Source organism: Rissa tridactyla, chromosome 5 (assembly GCF_028500815.1).
Source record: "Rissa tridactyla isolate bRisTri1 chromosome 5, bRisTri1.patW.cur.20221130, whole genome shotgun sequence".
Lineage (NCBI taxonomy): Eukaryota > Metazoa > Chordata > Aves > Charadriiformes > Laridae > Rissa > Rissa tridactyla.
The window spans coordinates 50,969,294-50,988,494 of record NC_071470.1 but is presented as its reverse complement, the minus strand read 5'-3'; the positions used below and the strand labels follow the sequence as shown (position 1 = coordinate 50,988,494).

The 19,201-nt window shown below is 37.0% G+C and overlaps 1 protein-coding gene across 6 annotated transcripts in view; it reads right to left on the bottom strand.

Annotated features, from left to right (window-relative positions):
- CCSER1 (coiled-coil serine rich protein 1) overlaps positions 1–19,201 on the bottom strand; it is a 695,545-nt gene that overhangs the window by 252,487 nt on the left and 423,857 nt on the right. For 4 of the 6 annotated variants that reach the window (XM_054203343.1, XM_054203348.1, XM_054203345.1 and 1 more), the window contains exon 9: positions 14,664–14,741. In XM_054203343.1, the coding sequence (XP_054059318.1) occupies positions 14,664–14,741 (78 nt within the window). Of the gene's footprint in view, positions 1–6,458; positions 7,314–14,083; positions 14,742–19,201 lie in introns of those variants that run through there. The other 2 variants (XM_054203347.1, XM_054203346.1) reach the window with 2 other exon arrangements.

Below are 19,201 nucleotides of genomic sequence, written 5' to 3'. Positions count from 1 at the left end.
GCAGATGACACCAAACTAGGTGGGAGTATTGATCTCCTTGAGGGTAGGAAGGCTCTACAGAGGGACCTGGACAGGCTGGATCGATGGGCCAAGGCCAACTGTATGAGGTTTCATAAGGCCAAGTGCCGGGTCCTGCATTTTGGTCACAACAACCCCAAGCAATGCTCCAGGCTTGGGGAAGAGTGGCTGGAAAGCTGCCCGGCAGAAAAGGACCTGGGGGTGCTGGTGGACGGCCAGCTTAACGTGAGCCAGCAGCGTGCCCAGGTGGCCAAGAAGGCCAACAGCATTCTGGCTTGTATCAGGAATAGCGTGGCCAGCAGGAGCACGGAAGTGATTGTGCCTCTGTACTCAGCACTGGTGAGGCCTCACCTCGAGTACTGTGCTCAGTTCTGGGCCCCGCTGTACAAGAGGGACGTTGAAGTGCTGGAGCGTGTCCAGAGGAGAGCTACCAGGCTGGTGAGGGGTCTGGAGACCAAGTCATATGAGGAGAGGCTGAGGGAGCTGGGCATGTTTAGCTTGCAGAAGAGGAGGCTGAGGGGAGACCTCATTGCCCTCTACAACTACCTGAAAGGAGGCTGGAGAGAGGTGGGTGTTGGCCTCTTCTCCCAGGTGAATAATGACAGGACCAGAGGAAATGGTCTGGAGCTGCGGCAGGGGAGGTTTAGGTTAGATATTAGGAAGAATTACTTTACTGAAAGAGTGGTCAGGCACTGGAACAGCCTGCCCAGGGAGGTGGTGGAGTCACCATCCCTAGAGCTGTTTAAGAAACGTCTAGATGTGGCACTTCAGGGCATGCTCTAGTGGCAGAGATTGTAGAGAGTTTTTTTTGTGTGTGTATGGTTGGACTTGATGATCTCAAAGGCCCCTCCCAACCACGAAGATTCTATGATTCAAAAGAAGGTCTCTTGGCCTGAGGCACCAATGGAAGCTCTGCCAACATTGTCTCTCTCACTCCAAGGATGAATTCACAGTAGTCATCACCAACACCACCAGTCTCAGTATATCCAAGCATTTTGGAACAGAAGTTATGCTAAGTTTCATTAGTTTCTGAATTTGCTCAATACCTAAATTAACACATCTAATCAACCATTTTATAATACCCATCCCTCACATATTAATAGATCTGTAAGTCCAGGGAAGCATTTTCCTAACACGAAAAACAATTACAAGATTATTAACATTCATCCCATTCAGCTCAACTGTGGGGTTATGCTTTGCTTTTGCAACAGGTTTACATGGCAAGGTGTTGGCAGCAGGAGGGCTGCAGGGTGTCTTCTGTGACAAGAGATCAGGGCTGCCCCGTGCCAGACACGGATGCTTCTGCGCAACTCTGCAATGTCCACACAATGACACAGCCATCAGTAAAGCTGGTGGAACCTCTGTGAAAATGTGTTTAAGAACGGGCAAAACACCAGAAAGCAGAGGAGTGAAGGAAAAAAGAGCGAGAAAAAGCCCTGCAAACCACCAAGGTCAGTGAAGAAGAGGAGACAGGAGGTGCTCCAGGCATCTGAGCAGATATCCACACTACAGCCTGTGGAGAGCATTGCGCCGTAGCAGGTGGATATGACCTGAAGGAACTGCAGCCCATGGAGAGCCTACGCTGGAGCACCTCCTGGGGCACAGTCAGCCTCTCAGTTCCAGAATCCAATTAAAAACCAGGAAAGAACAAATGACACTTAACCTCATAGCCCTACCTTGAGTTCACTGGGATGCTCTCATGTCCAGAGTCCCATGAATAACATTATCTGTGGCTTCAGCTCATCTTATATTTACTTTTGCAATTCAGAGCGCTTCTCATATAGAAATAATGTGCTTCTGTCCAGTTACCAGAATGATTAAACATTCCTGGATTTATTTTGCTATACACATATATGAAACGGTCTTTGGTAGGCAACTAGCTTGTTAGCTACTGTTTCTCTAGTAAGAATCTTCTTGTAGCATCAGGGAACAGTTCCACAAGCCTTCAAAAAAACTTGCAACACTGGGAGTATGAGTAGCGTGACAACGTCTGAAGAGCCAACTGTTCATCGTTAGTCTCAGGATTTCTATTCATGTTCTGCCATTACTTGAGTTTCTTCAGGGTACCTGGATGATCGCAAAACATAAACCATCTTAAAAGATGACTACACTGGAGCCAGATAGGAACGCTGATCTGGTCCTTTAGCAAACTTCCATTCTAACTAGCAAAACTTGCCATTCTTCATGTTGTCTTTGTTTCTGTAATATGTGAAATTTGGCAATTTCTTAGGGGTTCTCTTGAAGAATTTATTCATAACCTGACAGGATTCCTGTAGTAATTCCTCCATTAATCTTTTCTCCTCAATCATTTAACAGACTGGAAGATAAAATATGGATGTACACATATGCACAAATATATATTCACGTGGACACTTTTTAATACTTGCACATTGGGAAGCTCAGGTCTCTGGCGTGTGCACTTAAAATTGTTTCGTATATTTAACGTATGAAGATCCTACTGCTTCTATCATCTATTCCTCTCACACAGTTGTGCTTTCCTCATTCTTCACTTACAACATAATATTATGTCAGTGAAGGTGTTGGCATTTCTGTCCAAATATTTGATAGTATGTATGCACCATTACACAATATAGATCAAGCTCCCCTGTTTTAGTATCAAATACAAAGCTATTACCTAATTTCATCATGATAGTTAACATTAACAACACCACCCAGTTTTTCCTGGATGTTTTCAGATGAATAAAAATCTCCCTGAAAGTAATGAAGCTGGTACTGAATATAAAGTTGTAATATGGTATCTAATTCATGTGCTTTCAACTTCAGCATGATTTAATACACGCACAGACAAAAATATATCTTTGCAAGTTTTTCTTGCAGTGCATTTCCTAGTAACAAACAGAACATTTTTTCCTTTTATTGCTGGTATCCAGTAGATTCTGTTTTCAATTTCATGCCTTTTTGTACACTACAAAAGAAATGTATTACTATTCTCCAAGTCTCATTTATAATCCTTTCTCTTCATGCGCCTTCTTGCTGTTTTATCATTAATGTTAATATTCTGTTGACTCTTAAGAAGTAGAAACTTCCATTACTAAAAATGAATAAATGAATACTAAAAAAGCACTGTATTGAAATGAATGCAGAGTACACAGCCTGGATATAGTTCTCACTGTACTTTCGATTGAGAAAGTAGTAGTAATAGGTCAGGGATAGAAATGGCATTTTCTGGCTCTATTATTGGTATAACATAGGTCATATATGCTAACTTTTTCCTCCTCAGTTCTTTCAGTTTTAACACTTCTATAAATGTCTAAAGCATACTGAACAGTTTAAAATACAATCTAAATGACCACAAAGCGCACATATACCTAAAATATACTGGTTAACACTGGGTAAATTCAGCTCCAGAAGATAAGCCATTGATCTCCTAACTATTTATGAACAAGGAAACTTCCAACCCTTTCACCATGCACACAGTATCTATACCCAGAAACAGCCTCAATATTACGTTTCAAATTATTTTACAGACCAGTTGTAAATATTGAAAAGCTATAGGAATTCTTTATTGGCTCCAAATGTGGAAGAATAGAATAATTTATAATGCCAGTATTCACACCGTTCTGCATGTTTCCATATTGAAATTGCATCAGAAGATTAAGGCTAAAAAACCCACAAACACTGACAAATGAAAAAACCTCCCTTCAATTCAAGCAGGATGTAACCTTTCTGCCTCTATCCCGCCCCAGTCTTTTTGAGAGTTGTTTGTGCCTCTGACTGCTTACAACTCTAATCACACTTGTTCCTTCTTAACCTCTCAACGCTTACCACAGAGTATTTGCTCTATCTGTAACATTTTTCCACCTGTGTTAATTTTAAATCCAGTGACTCAATTTCTACTTTGTCCCCTCTTATGTTGTATCAAACAGCATTACACTCGCATATTCGGAAGTCCCCAGAGGAAAGTGCAGAAAGCAAACTCAGTTTATCTGGTACCACTTGCAAAGAATCAAATGGAGAAAGAACAATGCATGCTAGTTAAAATAGGAAACCTCTGCACTTGTTAAATGTCAATGCTCACAATGAGAGCAAAGTATTTTGCCAATACTGTTTTACCATTCTATCCCAGTTAATATGGTTGTTGCCATTGCTTGTAACAAGACACAGGCTTCAAATCAAGCTAACAACATTGGCATCAAGATTTGTCTGGCCTGCCTGGATATTTGCTTTAGCTCTTAAAGAGCAGCTATCTAATGACCAGGTTACTATTACCTTTTTTGCATTAGCTGTTGTTCAGCTTTTCACAGTTGTGTGGTGTAACACCTCATATTAGCCTTACACGGCAAGGTTTTGGTAGCAGGGAGGGTACAGGGGTGGCTTTGTCAGCTACAGGTTTGTATGTTACAGATATCAGTAACAAGCACTTACTCTGTGAAGAATGACCTTCCAATAATGAACAATACAAATAATTACAGGCACTGTATGACACCAGAGACCCCAGGACTATGAAACTCAGCAACGGCCAGTTACTCACCATGAAAGGAAAGAAACCTTTGGAGCGTGGTAAAATGAGTTGTACGGGTAACAGAGGTGTCATGTGAACTTGACATCAACGATAAAGAGCAAGGTGTACAACATGTTAACAAACATATCAGAGAGATACCAACTGGATTCCAGGAGGAGGAGAAAGAAATCATCAACGTTAACATCAGGTTCCTGCCAAGGAGTTGTGATAAAAGATTTACTTTAGTGCTCCCAATTCCACAACTGACCTGAAGCCTTTGACCTTCAGATCAAGAGAGGCTGCGCAAGAGTGAGCGATACATCAAAGAAAGGGCTAGGTACTAAGGGACTTTATGTAAGTTTAATTTTTGACTGTTTGAACTAGATGTGCTAGTATCCCTGTAACTGGAATAATAAAAAAAAAATAAAATCTTTGATCAGACTGTTAAGACTTTAATTAGACTAACACAAATTCTTGTCTATGCATATAAAGTGTGGGTTTTGCCCACGCTGATCGTGCCTCCTTGACCTCTGAATAGTGATTGTCAATCATGATTTTTTTCCAGACCATTCAAATGTTATGTGAGCAAAATCCAAACCTGAGTAATTTATTATTGGTATATAATGCTTTTTAAAGTTAGAGAAAAAAGAAAGTAAAACAAAGAAATTGCAAAAAAGGTATTGGAAATGGTGGGAAATTTCCTGGTAAAGTTAAAATCCCAGCTCTTAGGCTCTTTACCCCCAAAGAGCCATGTTCAGTTTTGCACTGAAATGACAGCTGATAGCAACACCTCTACCAAGTGACAGGTTTAGAAATGCACTAGCTGTTTGAGTATTTTAAGTATTCTTTCACAGACTTAGGAGGAACAGGTAAAAAAGCTTTTTCATCTAGGAAGTGAAACTAGTTTTCTTCTCATCAGAATCCTGAAAACATTTTTTTTTCTTCCATTCTTCTTCTTCTTTCACTGACTTATGCTCGTTTTTCACAGCCATCTCCATTCCCAATATGAATTTCTTTAAGCAAAATGCAGATCTCTGTGGCAAAGCATCACAATGAAAAAATGTTCTCTCTATCCTGTTCTAGACAACAGTATCCTACAAGGACTGAAAATATTACCATAATAAAGATGGTGATGAAAAAAAGAAAAGCATGACAGACAGTAAGAGGTAGACGTTTCTATGTTCATCAATGATTACAAAGGAAGGAAGAAAGGCAACAGATAAAGTTCAACAAGGAAGATGAAGTTCAAAAGGATAAAAAGCACATGCTCATTTCCGTCATTTCTTCAAATTATGTATCTGCTACTTAATTGTTTTTTTCAAGATACTTCCAACAATACAGTAAAAGCTGTGCAATTATATATGGAAAGAAGTTTCAGGAAGCCTGACCGAAAGGGTGAAAAAGGGATGCTGAAGATGGCTGTTACAAACAAAAAAAGAAAAGTGGATATAAGACTGATAAACAATAACTCCATGTTAGGTGGTACAGAATCAGCCGACATAATGCAACATCACCCGTGAAGAAGGTTCATTCACTTTAAACACTTGCATGAATATTTAGTTGATTGCCTTTATTTTCATTTCAGATCCATTTAAGAATAACTGGTGAAATGTTATTTTTAAATGAGAGTAGTACGTCCTCTGTTTGAAGTTAAAGCCACAGGTGCTAAACAGTTGCTCCAGTTGGATATCTGTTCTTATTATATACTATGAGGCCTGATTGAAATGGCTTAGTAACAAGATTCAAGTATTGTCTCCTCTTGGTAAGAAAAGGTATTAGCAGGAAAGGTTCAAGAATACTGCTGGCACAAGCACCTTCTTATCTTACCTGGTGAGGGTGAGTGTAGAATACATCCCCGGGTGAATGAAGTCAATCCTGGGTAAGGGAACACTGAAGCAACTAAGAGTGGTGCCAGGATTTTCGGTGAACTCTCCAGTTTGCTTCTGATGTCTTGTTTAATGAAGCCATAAACCAGGAATTCCCCCCTGCTTTAGACAACAACAGCTATCCACTCAAGTACCACAGTCACATCCAGCAAACACAATATTTACTTTGCTCACATTGGTGCTGTCTTAGCAATGTCTCTTAGGAGCTGAAGTACTCAGAAAATAAAATAAAAAGGTAGAGTAAAGCTATGGTTCTAATGGATTAAAAAAACTAAAGTGTACATTTTTAGGATCAGCTCTCCTACTTCCTGGGATAAAGCTAGGTAAATTCTGACCTTGTAAAAGCTTACCAAATCCCCTGCAGAAAGGTCTCTCGAACCACATATAAGAATTACATACATCATTATGAACATTCATCAAATAGATCACATATTGAAAGGTGCTGAACCTGTATTCACAATTGGTGCAAAAGTATTATTACTGTAAGACAGAAAATACAGGTTTTAAAAGTAATAGTATCCTTAGGTTTCCAGATCTTGAAGACGTATTTTTTCAATCTCAGAAACAAGCATCACTGAAGGATTTTGTTACTTGTGAATCACCAATGGATGATTAAGTGCACAAAATGGTAAGAATAATTGAGTTTTATTTCAGATAATAACTCTGTGATAGCTTACTAATAATTTATTCATGGATATATTTAATAATGAAGTTATTACTGCCAAAAAAGTGTTGTTTGATAATACAAATATAACTTTAAGTAGTAGAATTTTGCCCGCAATGGTAACTTGTAGCTCATTTCATATACAGCAGTGTTTAATTAAATCCGTAAGTGCAGAGTGTCCAGATGTTGGTTTTTTTTTTTTTTAATTTAATAATGATGGAACCAATGAGATGCTGATAGGTTTGTAAACTAAGCCTTCAGAACATGAAGAATTCCACAGGGCCTTTAAAAAAAAAAGAAAAAAAAAGAAAAGAAAAAAGAAATGAAATGAAATGAAATCTTAAAGATGCATGGTTTGATGGCAACACAAAGTTAAATGAAAAATGATCATTTATACTGTATGCAGTCACGCAGGCAGCATGTAATAATAAAAGCTTCTTGCACACCAATGATCAACCTAACAAGGAATTAAGCAACTACGCATACAAAAACAGAAATATAACTTGTCAGCTTGTGCATGACACAGTTCTAGTTAGAAAACAGTTATGTACAACAGATGCCATGTTTGTATGGGAAAAAGGTCACCAGACTGAGATAGTTTATGCTAATAGAAGGAATCTACATGCAGCATGCACATAAAATGAAAACATTTCCACATTATGATAAAACTGTGTAAGTAGATCATTCTGCATTAAAAAAACATTCATTCTAAACATACTAATATGACAGAAACCATACATATTGCTTTACAATACAGTGGTTATCCGTGCCGCATTTATGTATTTTGCTTGTTGATCTCTTCTTCAAGGTGAATCCGAGTTTTTATAATTTTTAAGAAAATATACTCAAACGCAAAACGTTGCTACGTTAGAGAGTTTCTGATTGCCATTGAATGCACCTTACTGAATTCACATTTCATTCTTTTGAACAAAATTCAAAAGATTTCAGTGCTGCTTATATATTCCCAAACCATTCTCTGGCCTTACTCTGACACTGCTAGTATTCAGCATAATGCATGAACCGAGTCAGCAAGGTATAATCCAGTGGGAAAAGGATGGCTTTTTTAATGTCAACCAAATAAAAGCTATTGAAAGGGCTTGTTCGTCAGTGTCCTACTTCTTTCTGTCCTTAGCGTAACAGGTCAGAGTGGATGTAGTAAAAACATGTTATTAATTCTAGGGATAACTGCGCGTTTAATTAATACTTATAGATGTTATGAACTGCCCCCTAGCATCTTTATGATAGAAACCATGTAAGTATAACACGCTGAAAAGATACTACTGCTATAACATTTTGTTAAGTCATACTCACTTAGAAGTACTACACAGAAATTAAAGTAAAAATAAGAAACGAGACAAAATATCTAGATGGGTATGCTTAAGTGAAAAAGTAAACTCCTGGAGAACTCTTAAGAGAAGACAGTGGTGGAGCTAAAGCAGAACAAGTGGGAAAAGCATTTTCTCCCAAAACAGAATTTCTAGGATGAACAAGTAGTAATAACTAAACACACTCCTCCTCTCCTTCTTCTCTCCCCCACGCCAAGACATCTTAGCAAAAATTAGTGACGGTAAGTCTGGTCAATATTTCTAAGTACCTCATACTTTATGACACTTTAAAAGCAAGATAGCAACAGCATAACTGCAGATACAAAGACAGAAGGCAAGACTGAAGACTTTTATGATACAGAAATGCAGAATAAGTAGAAAGATGGAAAACAGGCAAGGAAAACACTGCACTGTAATTGCAGAGTATATTACAGGAAAACAGTATTTTTAAAGATACAGAGACTACAGTGTTACATTAAGTTCTAGTCTATGAGAAAACTCAGCTATTATATCATCAAGCCACATATTACTACAAATATTTAAACATCACACAGTTTATTTATACAAGCAGCCAGAAGCCAACTTTCAATCCACAAATCAAAACTGAAGATCATTCATACTAATTGAGCACCACTACAGAATGTAAATTTTACTGTTCCAGATTCCTAGAGATGGCAAAATTAAATGTATAATACCTGCTGATAATCAGCCATAGGGCTGAAGTGATTAGTGGAAGCCTGCCTTTTCCATACGACAAGTCTCAGTTTCTCTCCCAGAACCCAGTTACTTTTGAAGTTTGTTTATGTGAGAACCTGTATCATTTTTTATAGAGCCCCATAGACACCAAACCCTCAGCACAAGCAAGCATCCTCTGGCAAGTTCAGCACTGCTAACTTGAACTGTTTATCCTTGTAGTGAGCAGTACTAGGTGGAACAAATCCTTCGTCTTCCTGACTTCGTAGCTAAATGGAATTAAACCAGCAAGTACCTAGTGGTTTGATGGTGAGGCAATATGTTTGGTAAGGCTTGGTGGAATGCAATCATTAAAACCAAAAAAGTTTCAGCATAATATTTCACTATTAGTGGATGAAAAGTTTGGCACAATTTGCACAAGTAGGACATCCTAAAACATATGTAGATTTTGAAATGGTATTTTGAAACTGGATACTAAAAACCCAAAAATGGCCATAAGAAGAAGAGAAGATGATTGCTAGAGGAAGTTGTGGGAAAGGAATTAGCATGACCAGAACAACTTGGATATCTAGATATGAATAGGTACACAGAAGTACAAGCAAAGCAAGGACTGAAACAGTTAATGGTTCGTTTGATTTCTAAAGGTACTTTTAAAAAAAAAAAAAAAAGCATTCGAGAAAGGTATATTATGCACAAGTTTGCATTATTTCACTGTATATGTTAGAAAACAAACTCAGAGAGAGAATAAGAAATAAATGGAGAAAGATAATCTAGTAGTAACATACAATAGCAGGTGGACATCAGTCTCCAAGGTGGGTGGGCAGAAGCAGGATATGTTTCATATTTTAGATGGCAAAATGCAACTCATTTCACACTATAACAAACTATGCAATACTGTGGGAAGGAATATATTTAGATTAAAATGGAAAGTTCAAGAAGTTCAAGTACTTTAGTATTCTGTACCCCCGCCTTCCTAGGGTAGAGGACACAACGCAACAGGTCCCTCACGGCATCCATAAAGCATGCTGGCTGGCTGCCAGGGAGAATGAGGAGCCTAGAAGGGAGGTGGAGGGGAACAGTTAGAGCATCCAGCTCCACATCTTCCCCTTCCTAATGAAACCCAGCTGCTCTGCAGAAAGCAGCGCCCAGGTTTTGAGAGGGAAACAGAGGCATGCTACCCAAGGTAATGTACAGTAAGCTACAAAACAAATACCATGAAAATGTATTACCATGGATATCTAATAATTTTAATAATGCATGGTAGTACAGGTGTTTAGCCTGCTTGTTTATCACCCAGCACTGTTGTAAACACAATGCTGGTGATCACCGAGGAAAGGTAATTTTTGTTTGTAGCTACGCAAATCAAACAGTAAGCAGATAGGGAGCAAGACCACACAAGTTTTTTGTCTGAAACTGTAGAAGCATAATATAAAACGTAAGGACCACTAAACTGGAAAGGATTCCCATTAAATGGGGAAGGAGTTAAGGACCAGTCCAAAACCTGTTTACATCAACTTCACTCTCAGTACAAAAGAAAAAAACAAACAGAATATCAGTTCTGAGATGTGAAACCTGTAATATCAGCACAAGGCAAACACAGAGAAGACACTGTAGAAATCATGTCAGCTATTAGGAATTTCTACTCTGTGTAGAATAAAATTAAGTACAAATTGGTTTCATCCAAAGACTGATAAAGATTGACACAGCAGTGCTGAGCTGGACTTCTTTTGGTGATAACAGAGAATTCTACTGTCATCATTGAATTCTGCTTTCAAGACACGTTTTAGTGAAAACTCATTAGCAGTGGCACATGCTGCAGAGTGTTTCTGTGATGCCTGCATGATACTTTGGACTGGCCATTACTAGGGTTGAATCGCTTAACATGACCTTGTAATCGGTCCCAATGCTAGTTGACTGTATCTATCTTCCAGTCCGTTTTCAAAACCCGATCAACATGCAAGAAGTTATTCCTTCATCTCTCAATAAAATAAAGGCTTTGCAAATAAAGGAAGGTGAAGGAAGTTAAATTGGCATGAATTATTTAAGCACATTAATAATTTATCATTTAGTAGTATCCCACATCAATATGTCACACACATGGCTCTTTCTGAAAGACTCCCAACATGTTTTAAATGATTCCCAGTGCATATATTGGAAAACAGAATAAATTTAGGGCTATCATAAGGTGGAGATCCCTTGACATTCTGCAGTAGAAAGCAATTAGCCTTCTAAGAAACCTGGATTACTTTCTAATGTCTTCCCTTGAATACAGACAGTAGCTGGCTTGATATTTTACTTTCAATTTAGTCAAGTAGCAAGGTGGTCACGTTAATCACTTAAGGAAACTAGTGTTCCTCATCACGGAAGACCTTTTTCCTCCTTATCAAAACTTATTTTAAACTTTATGTTTTAATTCCACAATTAAGTTTTGTATTAGATTGTTTTAATACAGAAAAGAGATTAAGCAGTGTCCTTTCCAGTTCAAACAGTTCTTAATGAGAAACACTATCTTTACTGCTACAGACTTTAGCTTTCACTTGCTTACTAATACAGTACTCTAAAGTAATTTCAGTTGAAAAATCTCAGTGTGCTGCATGTAAGAAAACAGAGAAATCTATCAGAAGTATTACCCAACAGTTTACAGGTATTGCAGGAGATAGCACGATCCAAACTTTGCTAATCATCTTGATAGCCAGAATCTGTCTGTATTCATATCCACTAACATGAAATACACTATATTAACTTCCAGTCTCATAACCTCTCAAATACTTACCCAAAACACTCAGTCAACACTGTTTAAACTTTTTCAGAGCAGCTCCACAGAGACAAGAACATTTCTTCCCTTTGAAACACTACATTTCTTCCTTCTTCACCCATTCCTTCCTAAATATAAACTAGCCTCTAGCCTTTTTTCATTACTGTACACCCTATGGATGAAAGGATTCATATTCCTTGTCTAAGTCAAAGTCAGAACTTCCACTTACTTCTAACGATGTATCTAAATGAACTCCAAGGCTAAAGAATAGTCTCTCAACTACTAGAGGCATTGTCCAGAAGTCAAACAAAACAGAGAATTGCTTTCTTTTGGGGGCTAACCTGTCTCAGGGTTTTTTCGCACTGCAAAATAGGCAACTACTAACTTTATACAGTGAAACAAAAGAATATGAAAGAATATAAGAAAAAACTATTCACAGAAGAACTTAAGGATTTCTGAAATACTACATTCTGAAGTCTATATCAATATTTGTACAACATTGATGAAATAATGCTACGCAAATTTCTGATAATGCTTATCAGAACGCTTATTATATCTTGCATTCTCTGATCTGTTTTGTGTTTTTCTCTTTAGTCTAATTTCACATTATCACCATATTCTTGTAGTTATACACACTTATGCACAGCCTGAATGAAATGACGTACAGATACTACTTGCCATGGTTACAGCTTGCTCTTTGAGATCTCATACAAAAGCCAAGAATACAAATGTAATTGCCAATTGGTTTCAACAGAAACACAGCTGAACCTATTATTACCTGTAACAGCTATCCTTTGAAGAAAAGCTGCACAATCTAATACATAAGTGACCAAAAGTTTTTGACAATATTACGAAAACTGCTAATGCTATTTATTTGCACATTTTTCTTCACTGAATTCCCCTCATGGTGTGCAGAGTAAGCATGTCTTATTCCCGCAGATTAGTTCAACTTTCTCCGTAATCAACTCCTTGTAATGCAATTTTCACAAGTTCTCTGTACAAGAGAAATACGAGTGGATGTGTTGTTCTATAAAAAAACATTCCACATTTCCTTTTGTACTTGCATTGCACCACCCTATATAAGAAAACACATGATTGCAACCATGAAATGGTAGAGGCATTTTACCAGGGAAGGTTGAAAAACGTGTTCCACTAACGTTGAAGGGAATGCTGCTAAAGAAAAGGGTTATTTTTTACAATTTTTTGTTGTTATTATTATGTTTAATACTCAGATCTCAGCCAGAAAACTGTTTCTGTTTGGGGAAGGGGGTTCTAATTTCATTTCAGAATTAGCAATCATCTACTTTACTGACAGAAGACCTTCTTCCCCCCACAGACTCCAAGAGAACACAGACTGGAAAAAATAAACAAAAAAATCCATGCAGCATGACACACCACATATTTGATTTGGTAGAGAACAACCAAATGCATCATAAGTGACATCTCTAAAAAAAAAAAGGCAAAAAACCCAACCAAACCCAATAACAACAAAAAAAGCTACAAACCAACCCTATAAATTTCTTATTCTCATTTTTAGTGGAAGACTTATTTAACATCAAAGATGTAATAAAGTAGCTGCTAAAGATAATTAGTCCCAGAAGAAAGGGATATAGCATTTCAACATACAAAAATGTTTTCAAGTATTTTTGAATATTATGGGATTTTCACCATTAATATACGCATCTCACAATTTCAGTAAATTCCAACAGACATTATTTCACAGACACAGTAGAACATAAGGACTCATATTTGGCAACCCACGAACAAGAAAATAGTGCAGATAGGTATGCTGAAGAAAAAAAAACAAAACAAAACAATCCACAAGTGTTGAGTAATACATATAAAAATAATAACTACACTTTTGTGCAAAGTATTTTACTTTAAAAAAAAAATAATAATGTTAGTACTCCTGGCTTGAATCATCTTAAAAGTCAGTCTGAAAAAACACCAAAAGGTAGTTTGTGTCAAGAACTTTTCAGATTAAAACATGAAATTTTTATGTTTCTATCTTCAGAAGACCATCCAAAGACTCCGAAGACAAAACTTTAATGCTTCACTGATACAAAGCCAACCCAGAGGAAGGTTTCAAAACCTGCTTTAATTACAGTGTTCTTTCTATAAATTTGAAGCAGCGTATTGAAACGCACCAAAGCAGACCCACAGCCTTATTTTGCAGAACAGTCTTTGGTAAGGAGTATTTGCTCAAATCACAGAATAGAACTGTGCTAAATATTCCACATTGTGGCATTCTTAATCAAAGATTATTCAAGAAGGCTCATATGAATACTCAACCAACTTCCCAGAGACAGAATACTTTCATTTAAAAAAATGGAAAAAAGTATATGTATTTCTACAGTTAAGGAGTCTTCCCTGACTATGTTCTTGAATGAGAACGCGTTCACTTTCTACCAGAAATTCTGAGAGATGCTCTTTAGGAAACATCACTAGGCAAAATTGTATTTATTCCATTATCTTCCAAAATTCAAATATTGTTGGGACAGCGTATGGTGATTATACACATAACAACCTCATTAAATTGTCAATAAGTGTGTAAATGAATACTGAAAAAAAATTAGAATCCACTAAATACATACCCTCTACATTCACTTATGCTAATTCACAGCTCTTTGTAAAGCATAAAATTAATAGGGCATTGGCATGCTGGCAGGTAGTTGTAATTATCTTCTCATGTTTCAGAAGATATTTGAAAATCATTTAAGAGCAAAGGATGAACGGTGTTCCAGTAAATCCCCCTAAATCAATGCATGGACACAACAGCAGCACAGGCAAACAGGCTGACAGAAGTCTGAACACCCACAAAGATGATAAAAAAAAAATACTGTTCGATACAGCTACTTACATCGTGGCCTACGAGTTCTGTCTGCGTGGATTTATCCGCTTGGGAAACAAGAGCCTTCTGAAAGCATTGAGCCTTTTCCTGTAAAACAAAATAACATACCACGGGTAAGTCATGTTTTCCCTCACTGGGTTTTGCAGCTGCAAATATCCAGATAAGTTCAAAACTCATGCATGGACAGCTGTTCAGAAGTGGATTTATTATGGCGCTGTTCTCACTGGAAGGTTGATTTCCTTATGGCTATTTTCCTTTTATCAACTTATATTTTTCTTAAACAGACAGCGGACTCAGAACGTCTACGCATAAAGTTGGGCCCACAAGAAGGATGTCACTGAAGCATGATGCAAAGCAACCTTCTTCCAGAGCAGATAGAGGTACAAAGCACCGAGCAGCAGTAGCGACTCTTGCAAAAACCAGCACCGTTCCAACAGCAAAGAAACTATTTTTTTTTTTTTAAGAAACATTAAGGAACATGCAAACTCCACCTCAGATCACAGCACTGAGATGGCTTCCCCCTTGCCCCGTGCAAAGCCTAAACATTTCTTGGTTATTGTACTGATTTCTGCTTTTCCCATTCTTGTCCCTCTGCACCTCAAACATTTTTGTAAGTGTGGCGTGGAATCTCTGGGACAGGCTCGAGCAGAGAAATTTGGTTGCTTTAACACAATTATGCTTCATTAAAAAAGCATTTCGATACTTCATTTGAAACTCATTACTGATTGGAAATGTTGATCCTCATCAAGCCCTTACATATACTATATTTTTTTGTCCAGGAGAAAGCATACGATGAAACAACTGTAAATACATGGGATAAGGCAGGAAGGGGAAGGCTCCATGAATAGAGAACACAAAGTCCTTTACTGCACTGAACTATTTTTTCCTATGTACCTGTTTGGTTTTAATTTTCAGCTATATCCATACAAAATACTTATCTTTGACTCAAATTCCTCAAGACCTACAAAATTATGTTTTATTCTTACCGACAGGTATGTATTACCGTAAAACAGAATTTGTGTAAATTGAATTTCAGGTTAATTGAATCTCAAGTTAAATGTATCTCAGTTTTCACTGAAATAAAGACATAGAAAGGTTATTATTTTCAGCTAGTGTCTGAGCTGCGTTTTCCTTTATAAGTATCTCTTCTACATACTTTAAAAATCAACTGTTATTCATTTCAAGCCAAGATACACATCACTACATTAAATGAATTTTGGCCAAAAGCATGTAAACAGGAGGAAGAAGACAACACCTAAACAAGCCTATCTCCGGTATTTAAATTCTTCAAATAAGGGGGAGGGGGAGGATTCAGGAATTCAGACCAATCACTTCACTGGTGTGAGACAACTTGCACCCAAACTTGCTGATGTAACAATGGGGTTAAAACTGAATTCATAGAAAGGTGACCTCATTTCTGACAGAAAAGCTTCATCTCAAGGTTTTAATTTACTAGCCCACTGCCCACAGCATTTTTGTGTGTTTAGAAAGTAGACATTGTTATAGATCTTACTTTCTTATTTAGACAATAGTATTTTACTGCTCAGAAGCTCCATGAATTTTCTAGTTACAAACCCAACATTCACAGAGACTGAATGTTCAAGTAACATTACGGTTGGACAAAAACCAGTATTAAACTGTGTATCCGATCAAATTTAACAAATGCATACTTTCTCTGTGGATTCACAAGTACATATTTTGAAGTAATTGGGGAAAAAACACCTGAAACAAAACTGAAGAAATCAAAACCTTCATTAAGGCAACCAATTAACTGGGAAAGCTAGAGGCTGAAATAGTCAAATTCATTTCTTTCTGTGAGCTGCTCATTTAACTGCATATATGCAGTGAAATCCATTTTCAACACATCCAAGTTCTGACTCCACATTGTTATCTTTAGCAGAACCAGAAGTTATAGATGTCCATGCTGTCAAGTAGTACCTTCACTCTACTCTACAAAAGTGTACTCTTAATTGTGTTGATGTGAAACAACCTTCGTAATATGAATTAATTCTTTTCAAAATTATTAAATATAATAAGAATATAGTGTATTTTGTCCTATTTCCAGTGATGCAGCAATAGTCTGCAAAAAGTTTCAAATCATGTTGATAAATATTTTCCATGCAGTAATGTAGACAACTTCTGGTTTGTTACAAACCAGCATCCTACTGGAAAAGGCTACTTACACTTAACAGTCATTCAACCTCATCTTTACTTTGCACTACTTTATTTCTAGAATTCTTCTTCCCAGAGTAAAGTAGCTGTTCCAAAAGACATACCTTTGTTTATGAAATAATTTTAGTAATATTAAAGGTATTCAATAACAAAACCCACTATAAAATATTCCTTCCAATATAAAAACAGTTCTTAAAATGATAAGTTGATACTTCAAATATAATTTTCTGTTGCGGACTTTATAATGAACTAATGTAACAAAATGCTGGAAAGAATATTGTTACACTGTAATGTGAATTTTATATCTATAAATATAGCATACTACACAAAGCAAACTAAATGCAAAACTTCAGTGTAACTATTTCTGTAAAAGCGTAGCAGATCTTCACACGAAAAATACATATTAAACCTACTTTACATCAAAAAAAAAAGGAAAAGTATAAACTGACACTCATTTTTAGTAGGTAATAAGCTATTGTAAATATTTGGCAACATTTGCTAGATGTTTACAACACTGTCTGCTTTTGGCCATAGATTTACTGCTCCTATCCGTGTACAGCACAGCAGGGAGGTCATGCTCTCCAATGAACAATGACTGCTGGCAGGAGATTTGCACATTTGCCCAAATACTTCCTTTTCAAAAATATCACTAAGAATAGCCCCTTTAAAAGAACTGATGTCCAAGTATCAATTAATTTTGTTTTTGTACATGTGTTACCTAGTATGCTGTTTGGTATGCCTGAGTCTGCGCAATTTTTTGGGTCTCTGGCATTAGAATAGACAACAACCCAGTAGCGCTGCCATGAATGCAACGGCCTGTGGCACTGAGAGGCAGTCTTTATTTATTTTTTAATAAGTTAATACAAATGAGAAAGACTAACAAACGTTCAGGTGCCTAGGTACTGGAAAAGGACTTTTGGAACTAAAAAACTGTCCCTTTTTCTCAATTATAGCGAATCAGCCAAATAAAGATCTTTACAAACCAAGTATCATACTTTACCATTAATTCATAACAAAGAAATAAGTTACCTGAACGTTATTTTCCTATAGCAGCCTCCAATTGCCATCGCATCATTACTCCTAGACACATTTAGTATTATAAAGTAACATTTTAAAGCAATTTTTCAAGTTCTGAAACTTCCTTGAGACCTTTCTGCCATTTAAAAATGAGTTATTTTCTTTCAGAGGCTTCCTAGTGAAATTGAATAATTAGTAACTTTTTCCGTCTGTGACCCAGTCTTCATACCATTAAATGCATATGCCGCACCCTACTACCTTCTCCCCAACTACCCAAAAGCTTCCAAAAGCTTTTTCAGAAGTCTATGTTGAAATATAAGGATTTTGAGAAAGTCAAAATACAGTATAAGGTGTTTCTTTAATGCCCCCATTTTTCTTTTGAGATATTTCATAGAATCACAGAACGTTAAGTAGTCCCATTGTCCTGCTTTTCATTGTGTGTATCTGAGAGGAGTAGGCTCCACCTTCCCTATAAAATATTAGGTAGCAAAAAGACTGCAAATAGATCCTTCCTTATCCTTCTTATCAGAATAAACAGGTGCTTTTGCCTCTCTCTGTAATATCAGAGGCTCTGTCCTCCTAAGCATCTTAGTGGTCCAATGAAAGGAATGTCTGTAAAGATCAAGAAGGGACTGAATCATTTATTTTTGAGATATTTTTAGGATCAGACAGAGTATTTCTGGGTGACTTCTTAAAAAGAAAGCATAAATGAATATCTTTTCTTACTCTTCTGTGTGTTGTTATTCCCTCTTATTAAAATAAATAGCATGAAGAGCACACTTGCAAGGTGACAGGGATAAAAGCATGAAAAATTCTCATTCCCTGGGTTCATTCTAATTAGCAAAAAGGCAAGAAGAGCTGTTGGCAATTTTTAAGTCAGATTGCTCATAGCAACATTGCCAGTAACTTTTATCACAACCCCTCTCTCTCACATATGTGCGTGTGTGTGAGAGCACGTGTGTTGGGGAGAGAGAGATAGAACCTATGTGGAAAGACATTTTCTCCATCGTTTGCTGTTGCTTAAATTACTGAGATTACTAACGGAAGTGTTTCAACAGCCCTAGTGAAAAACATTAGACTGTGATCAATAAAGCTGTTCTTTCACACGGGAGTAAGTTCACGTGTAGTTTATATCTCAAACTACTTCCAGTACAAAAGTGTCATTATTTATATACTTATTATTTTATTCCTATGTTGGTAATAACTCACTGAGAGGTGCTGAAATAGGAAGATAACAGGCTTCAGCTGATCACATGTGTGTAAAAACATCACAGGTAAAATAGGTAAGTGAAATATAAGATAAAATAGTAAGTAAAAAATGTGCTTTGTCTTCACAACTGAAAGACAGCTACTAGACA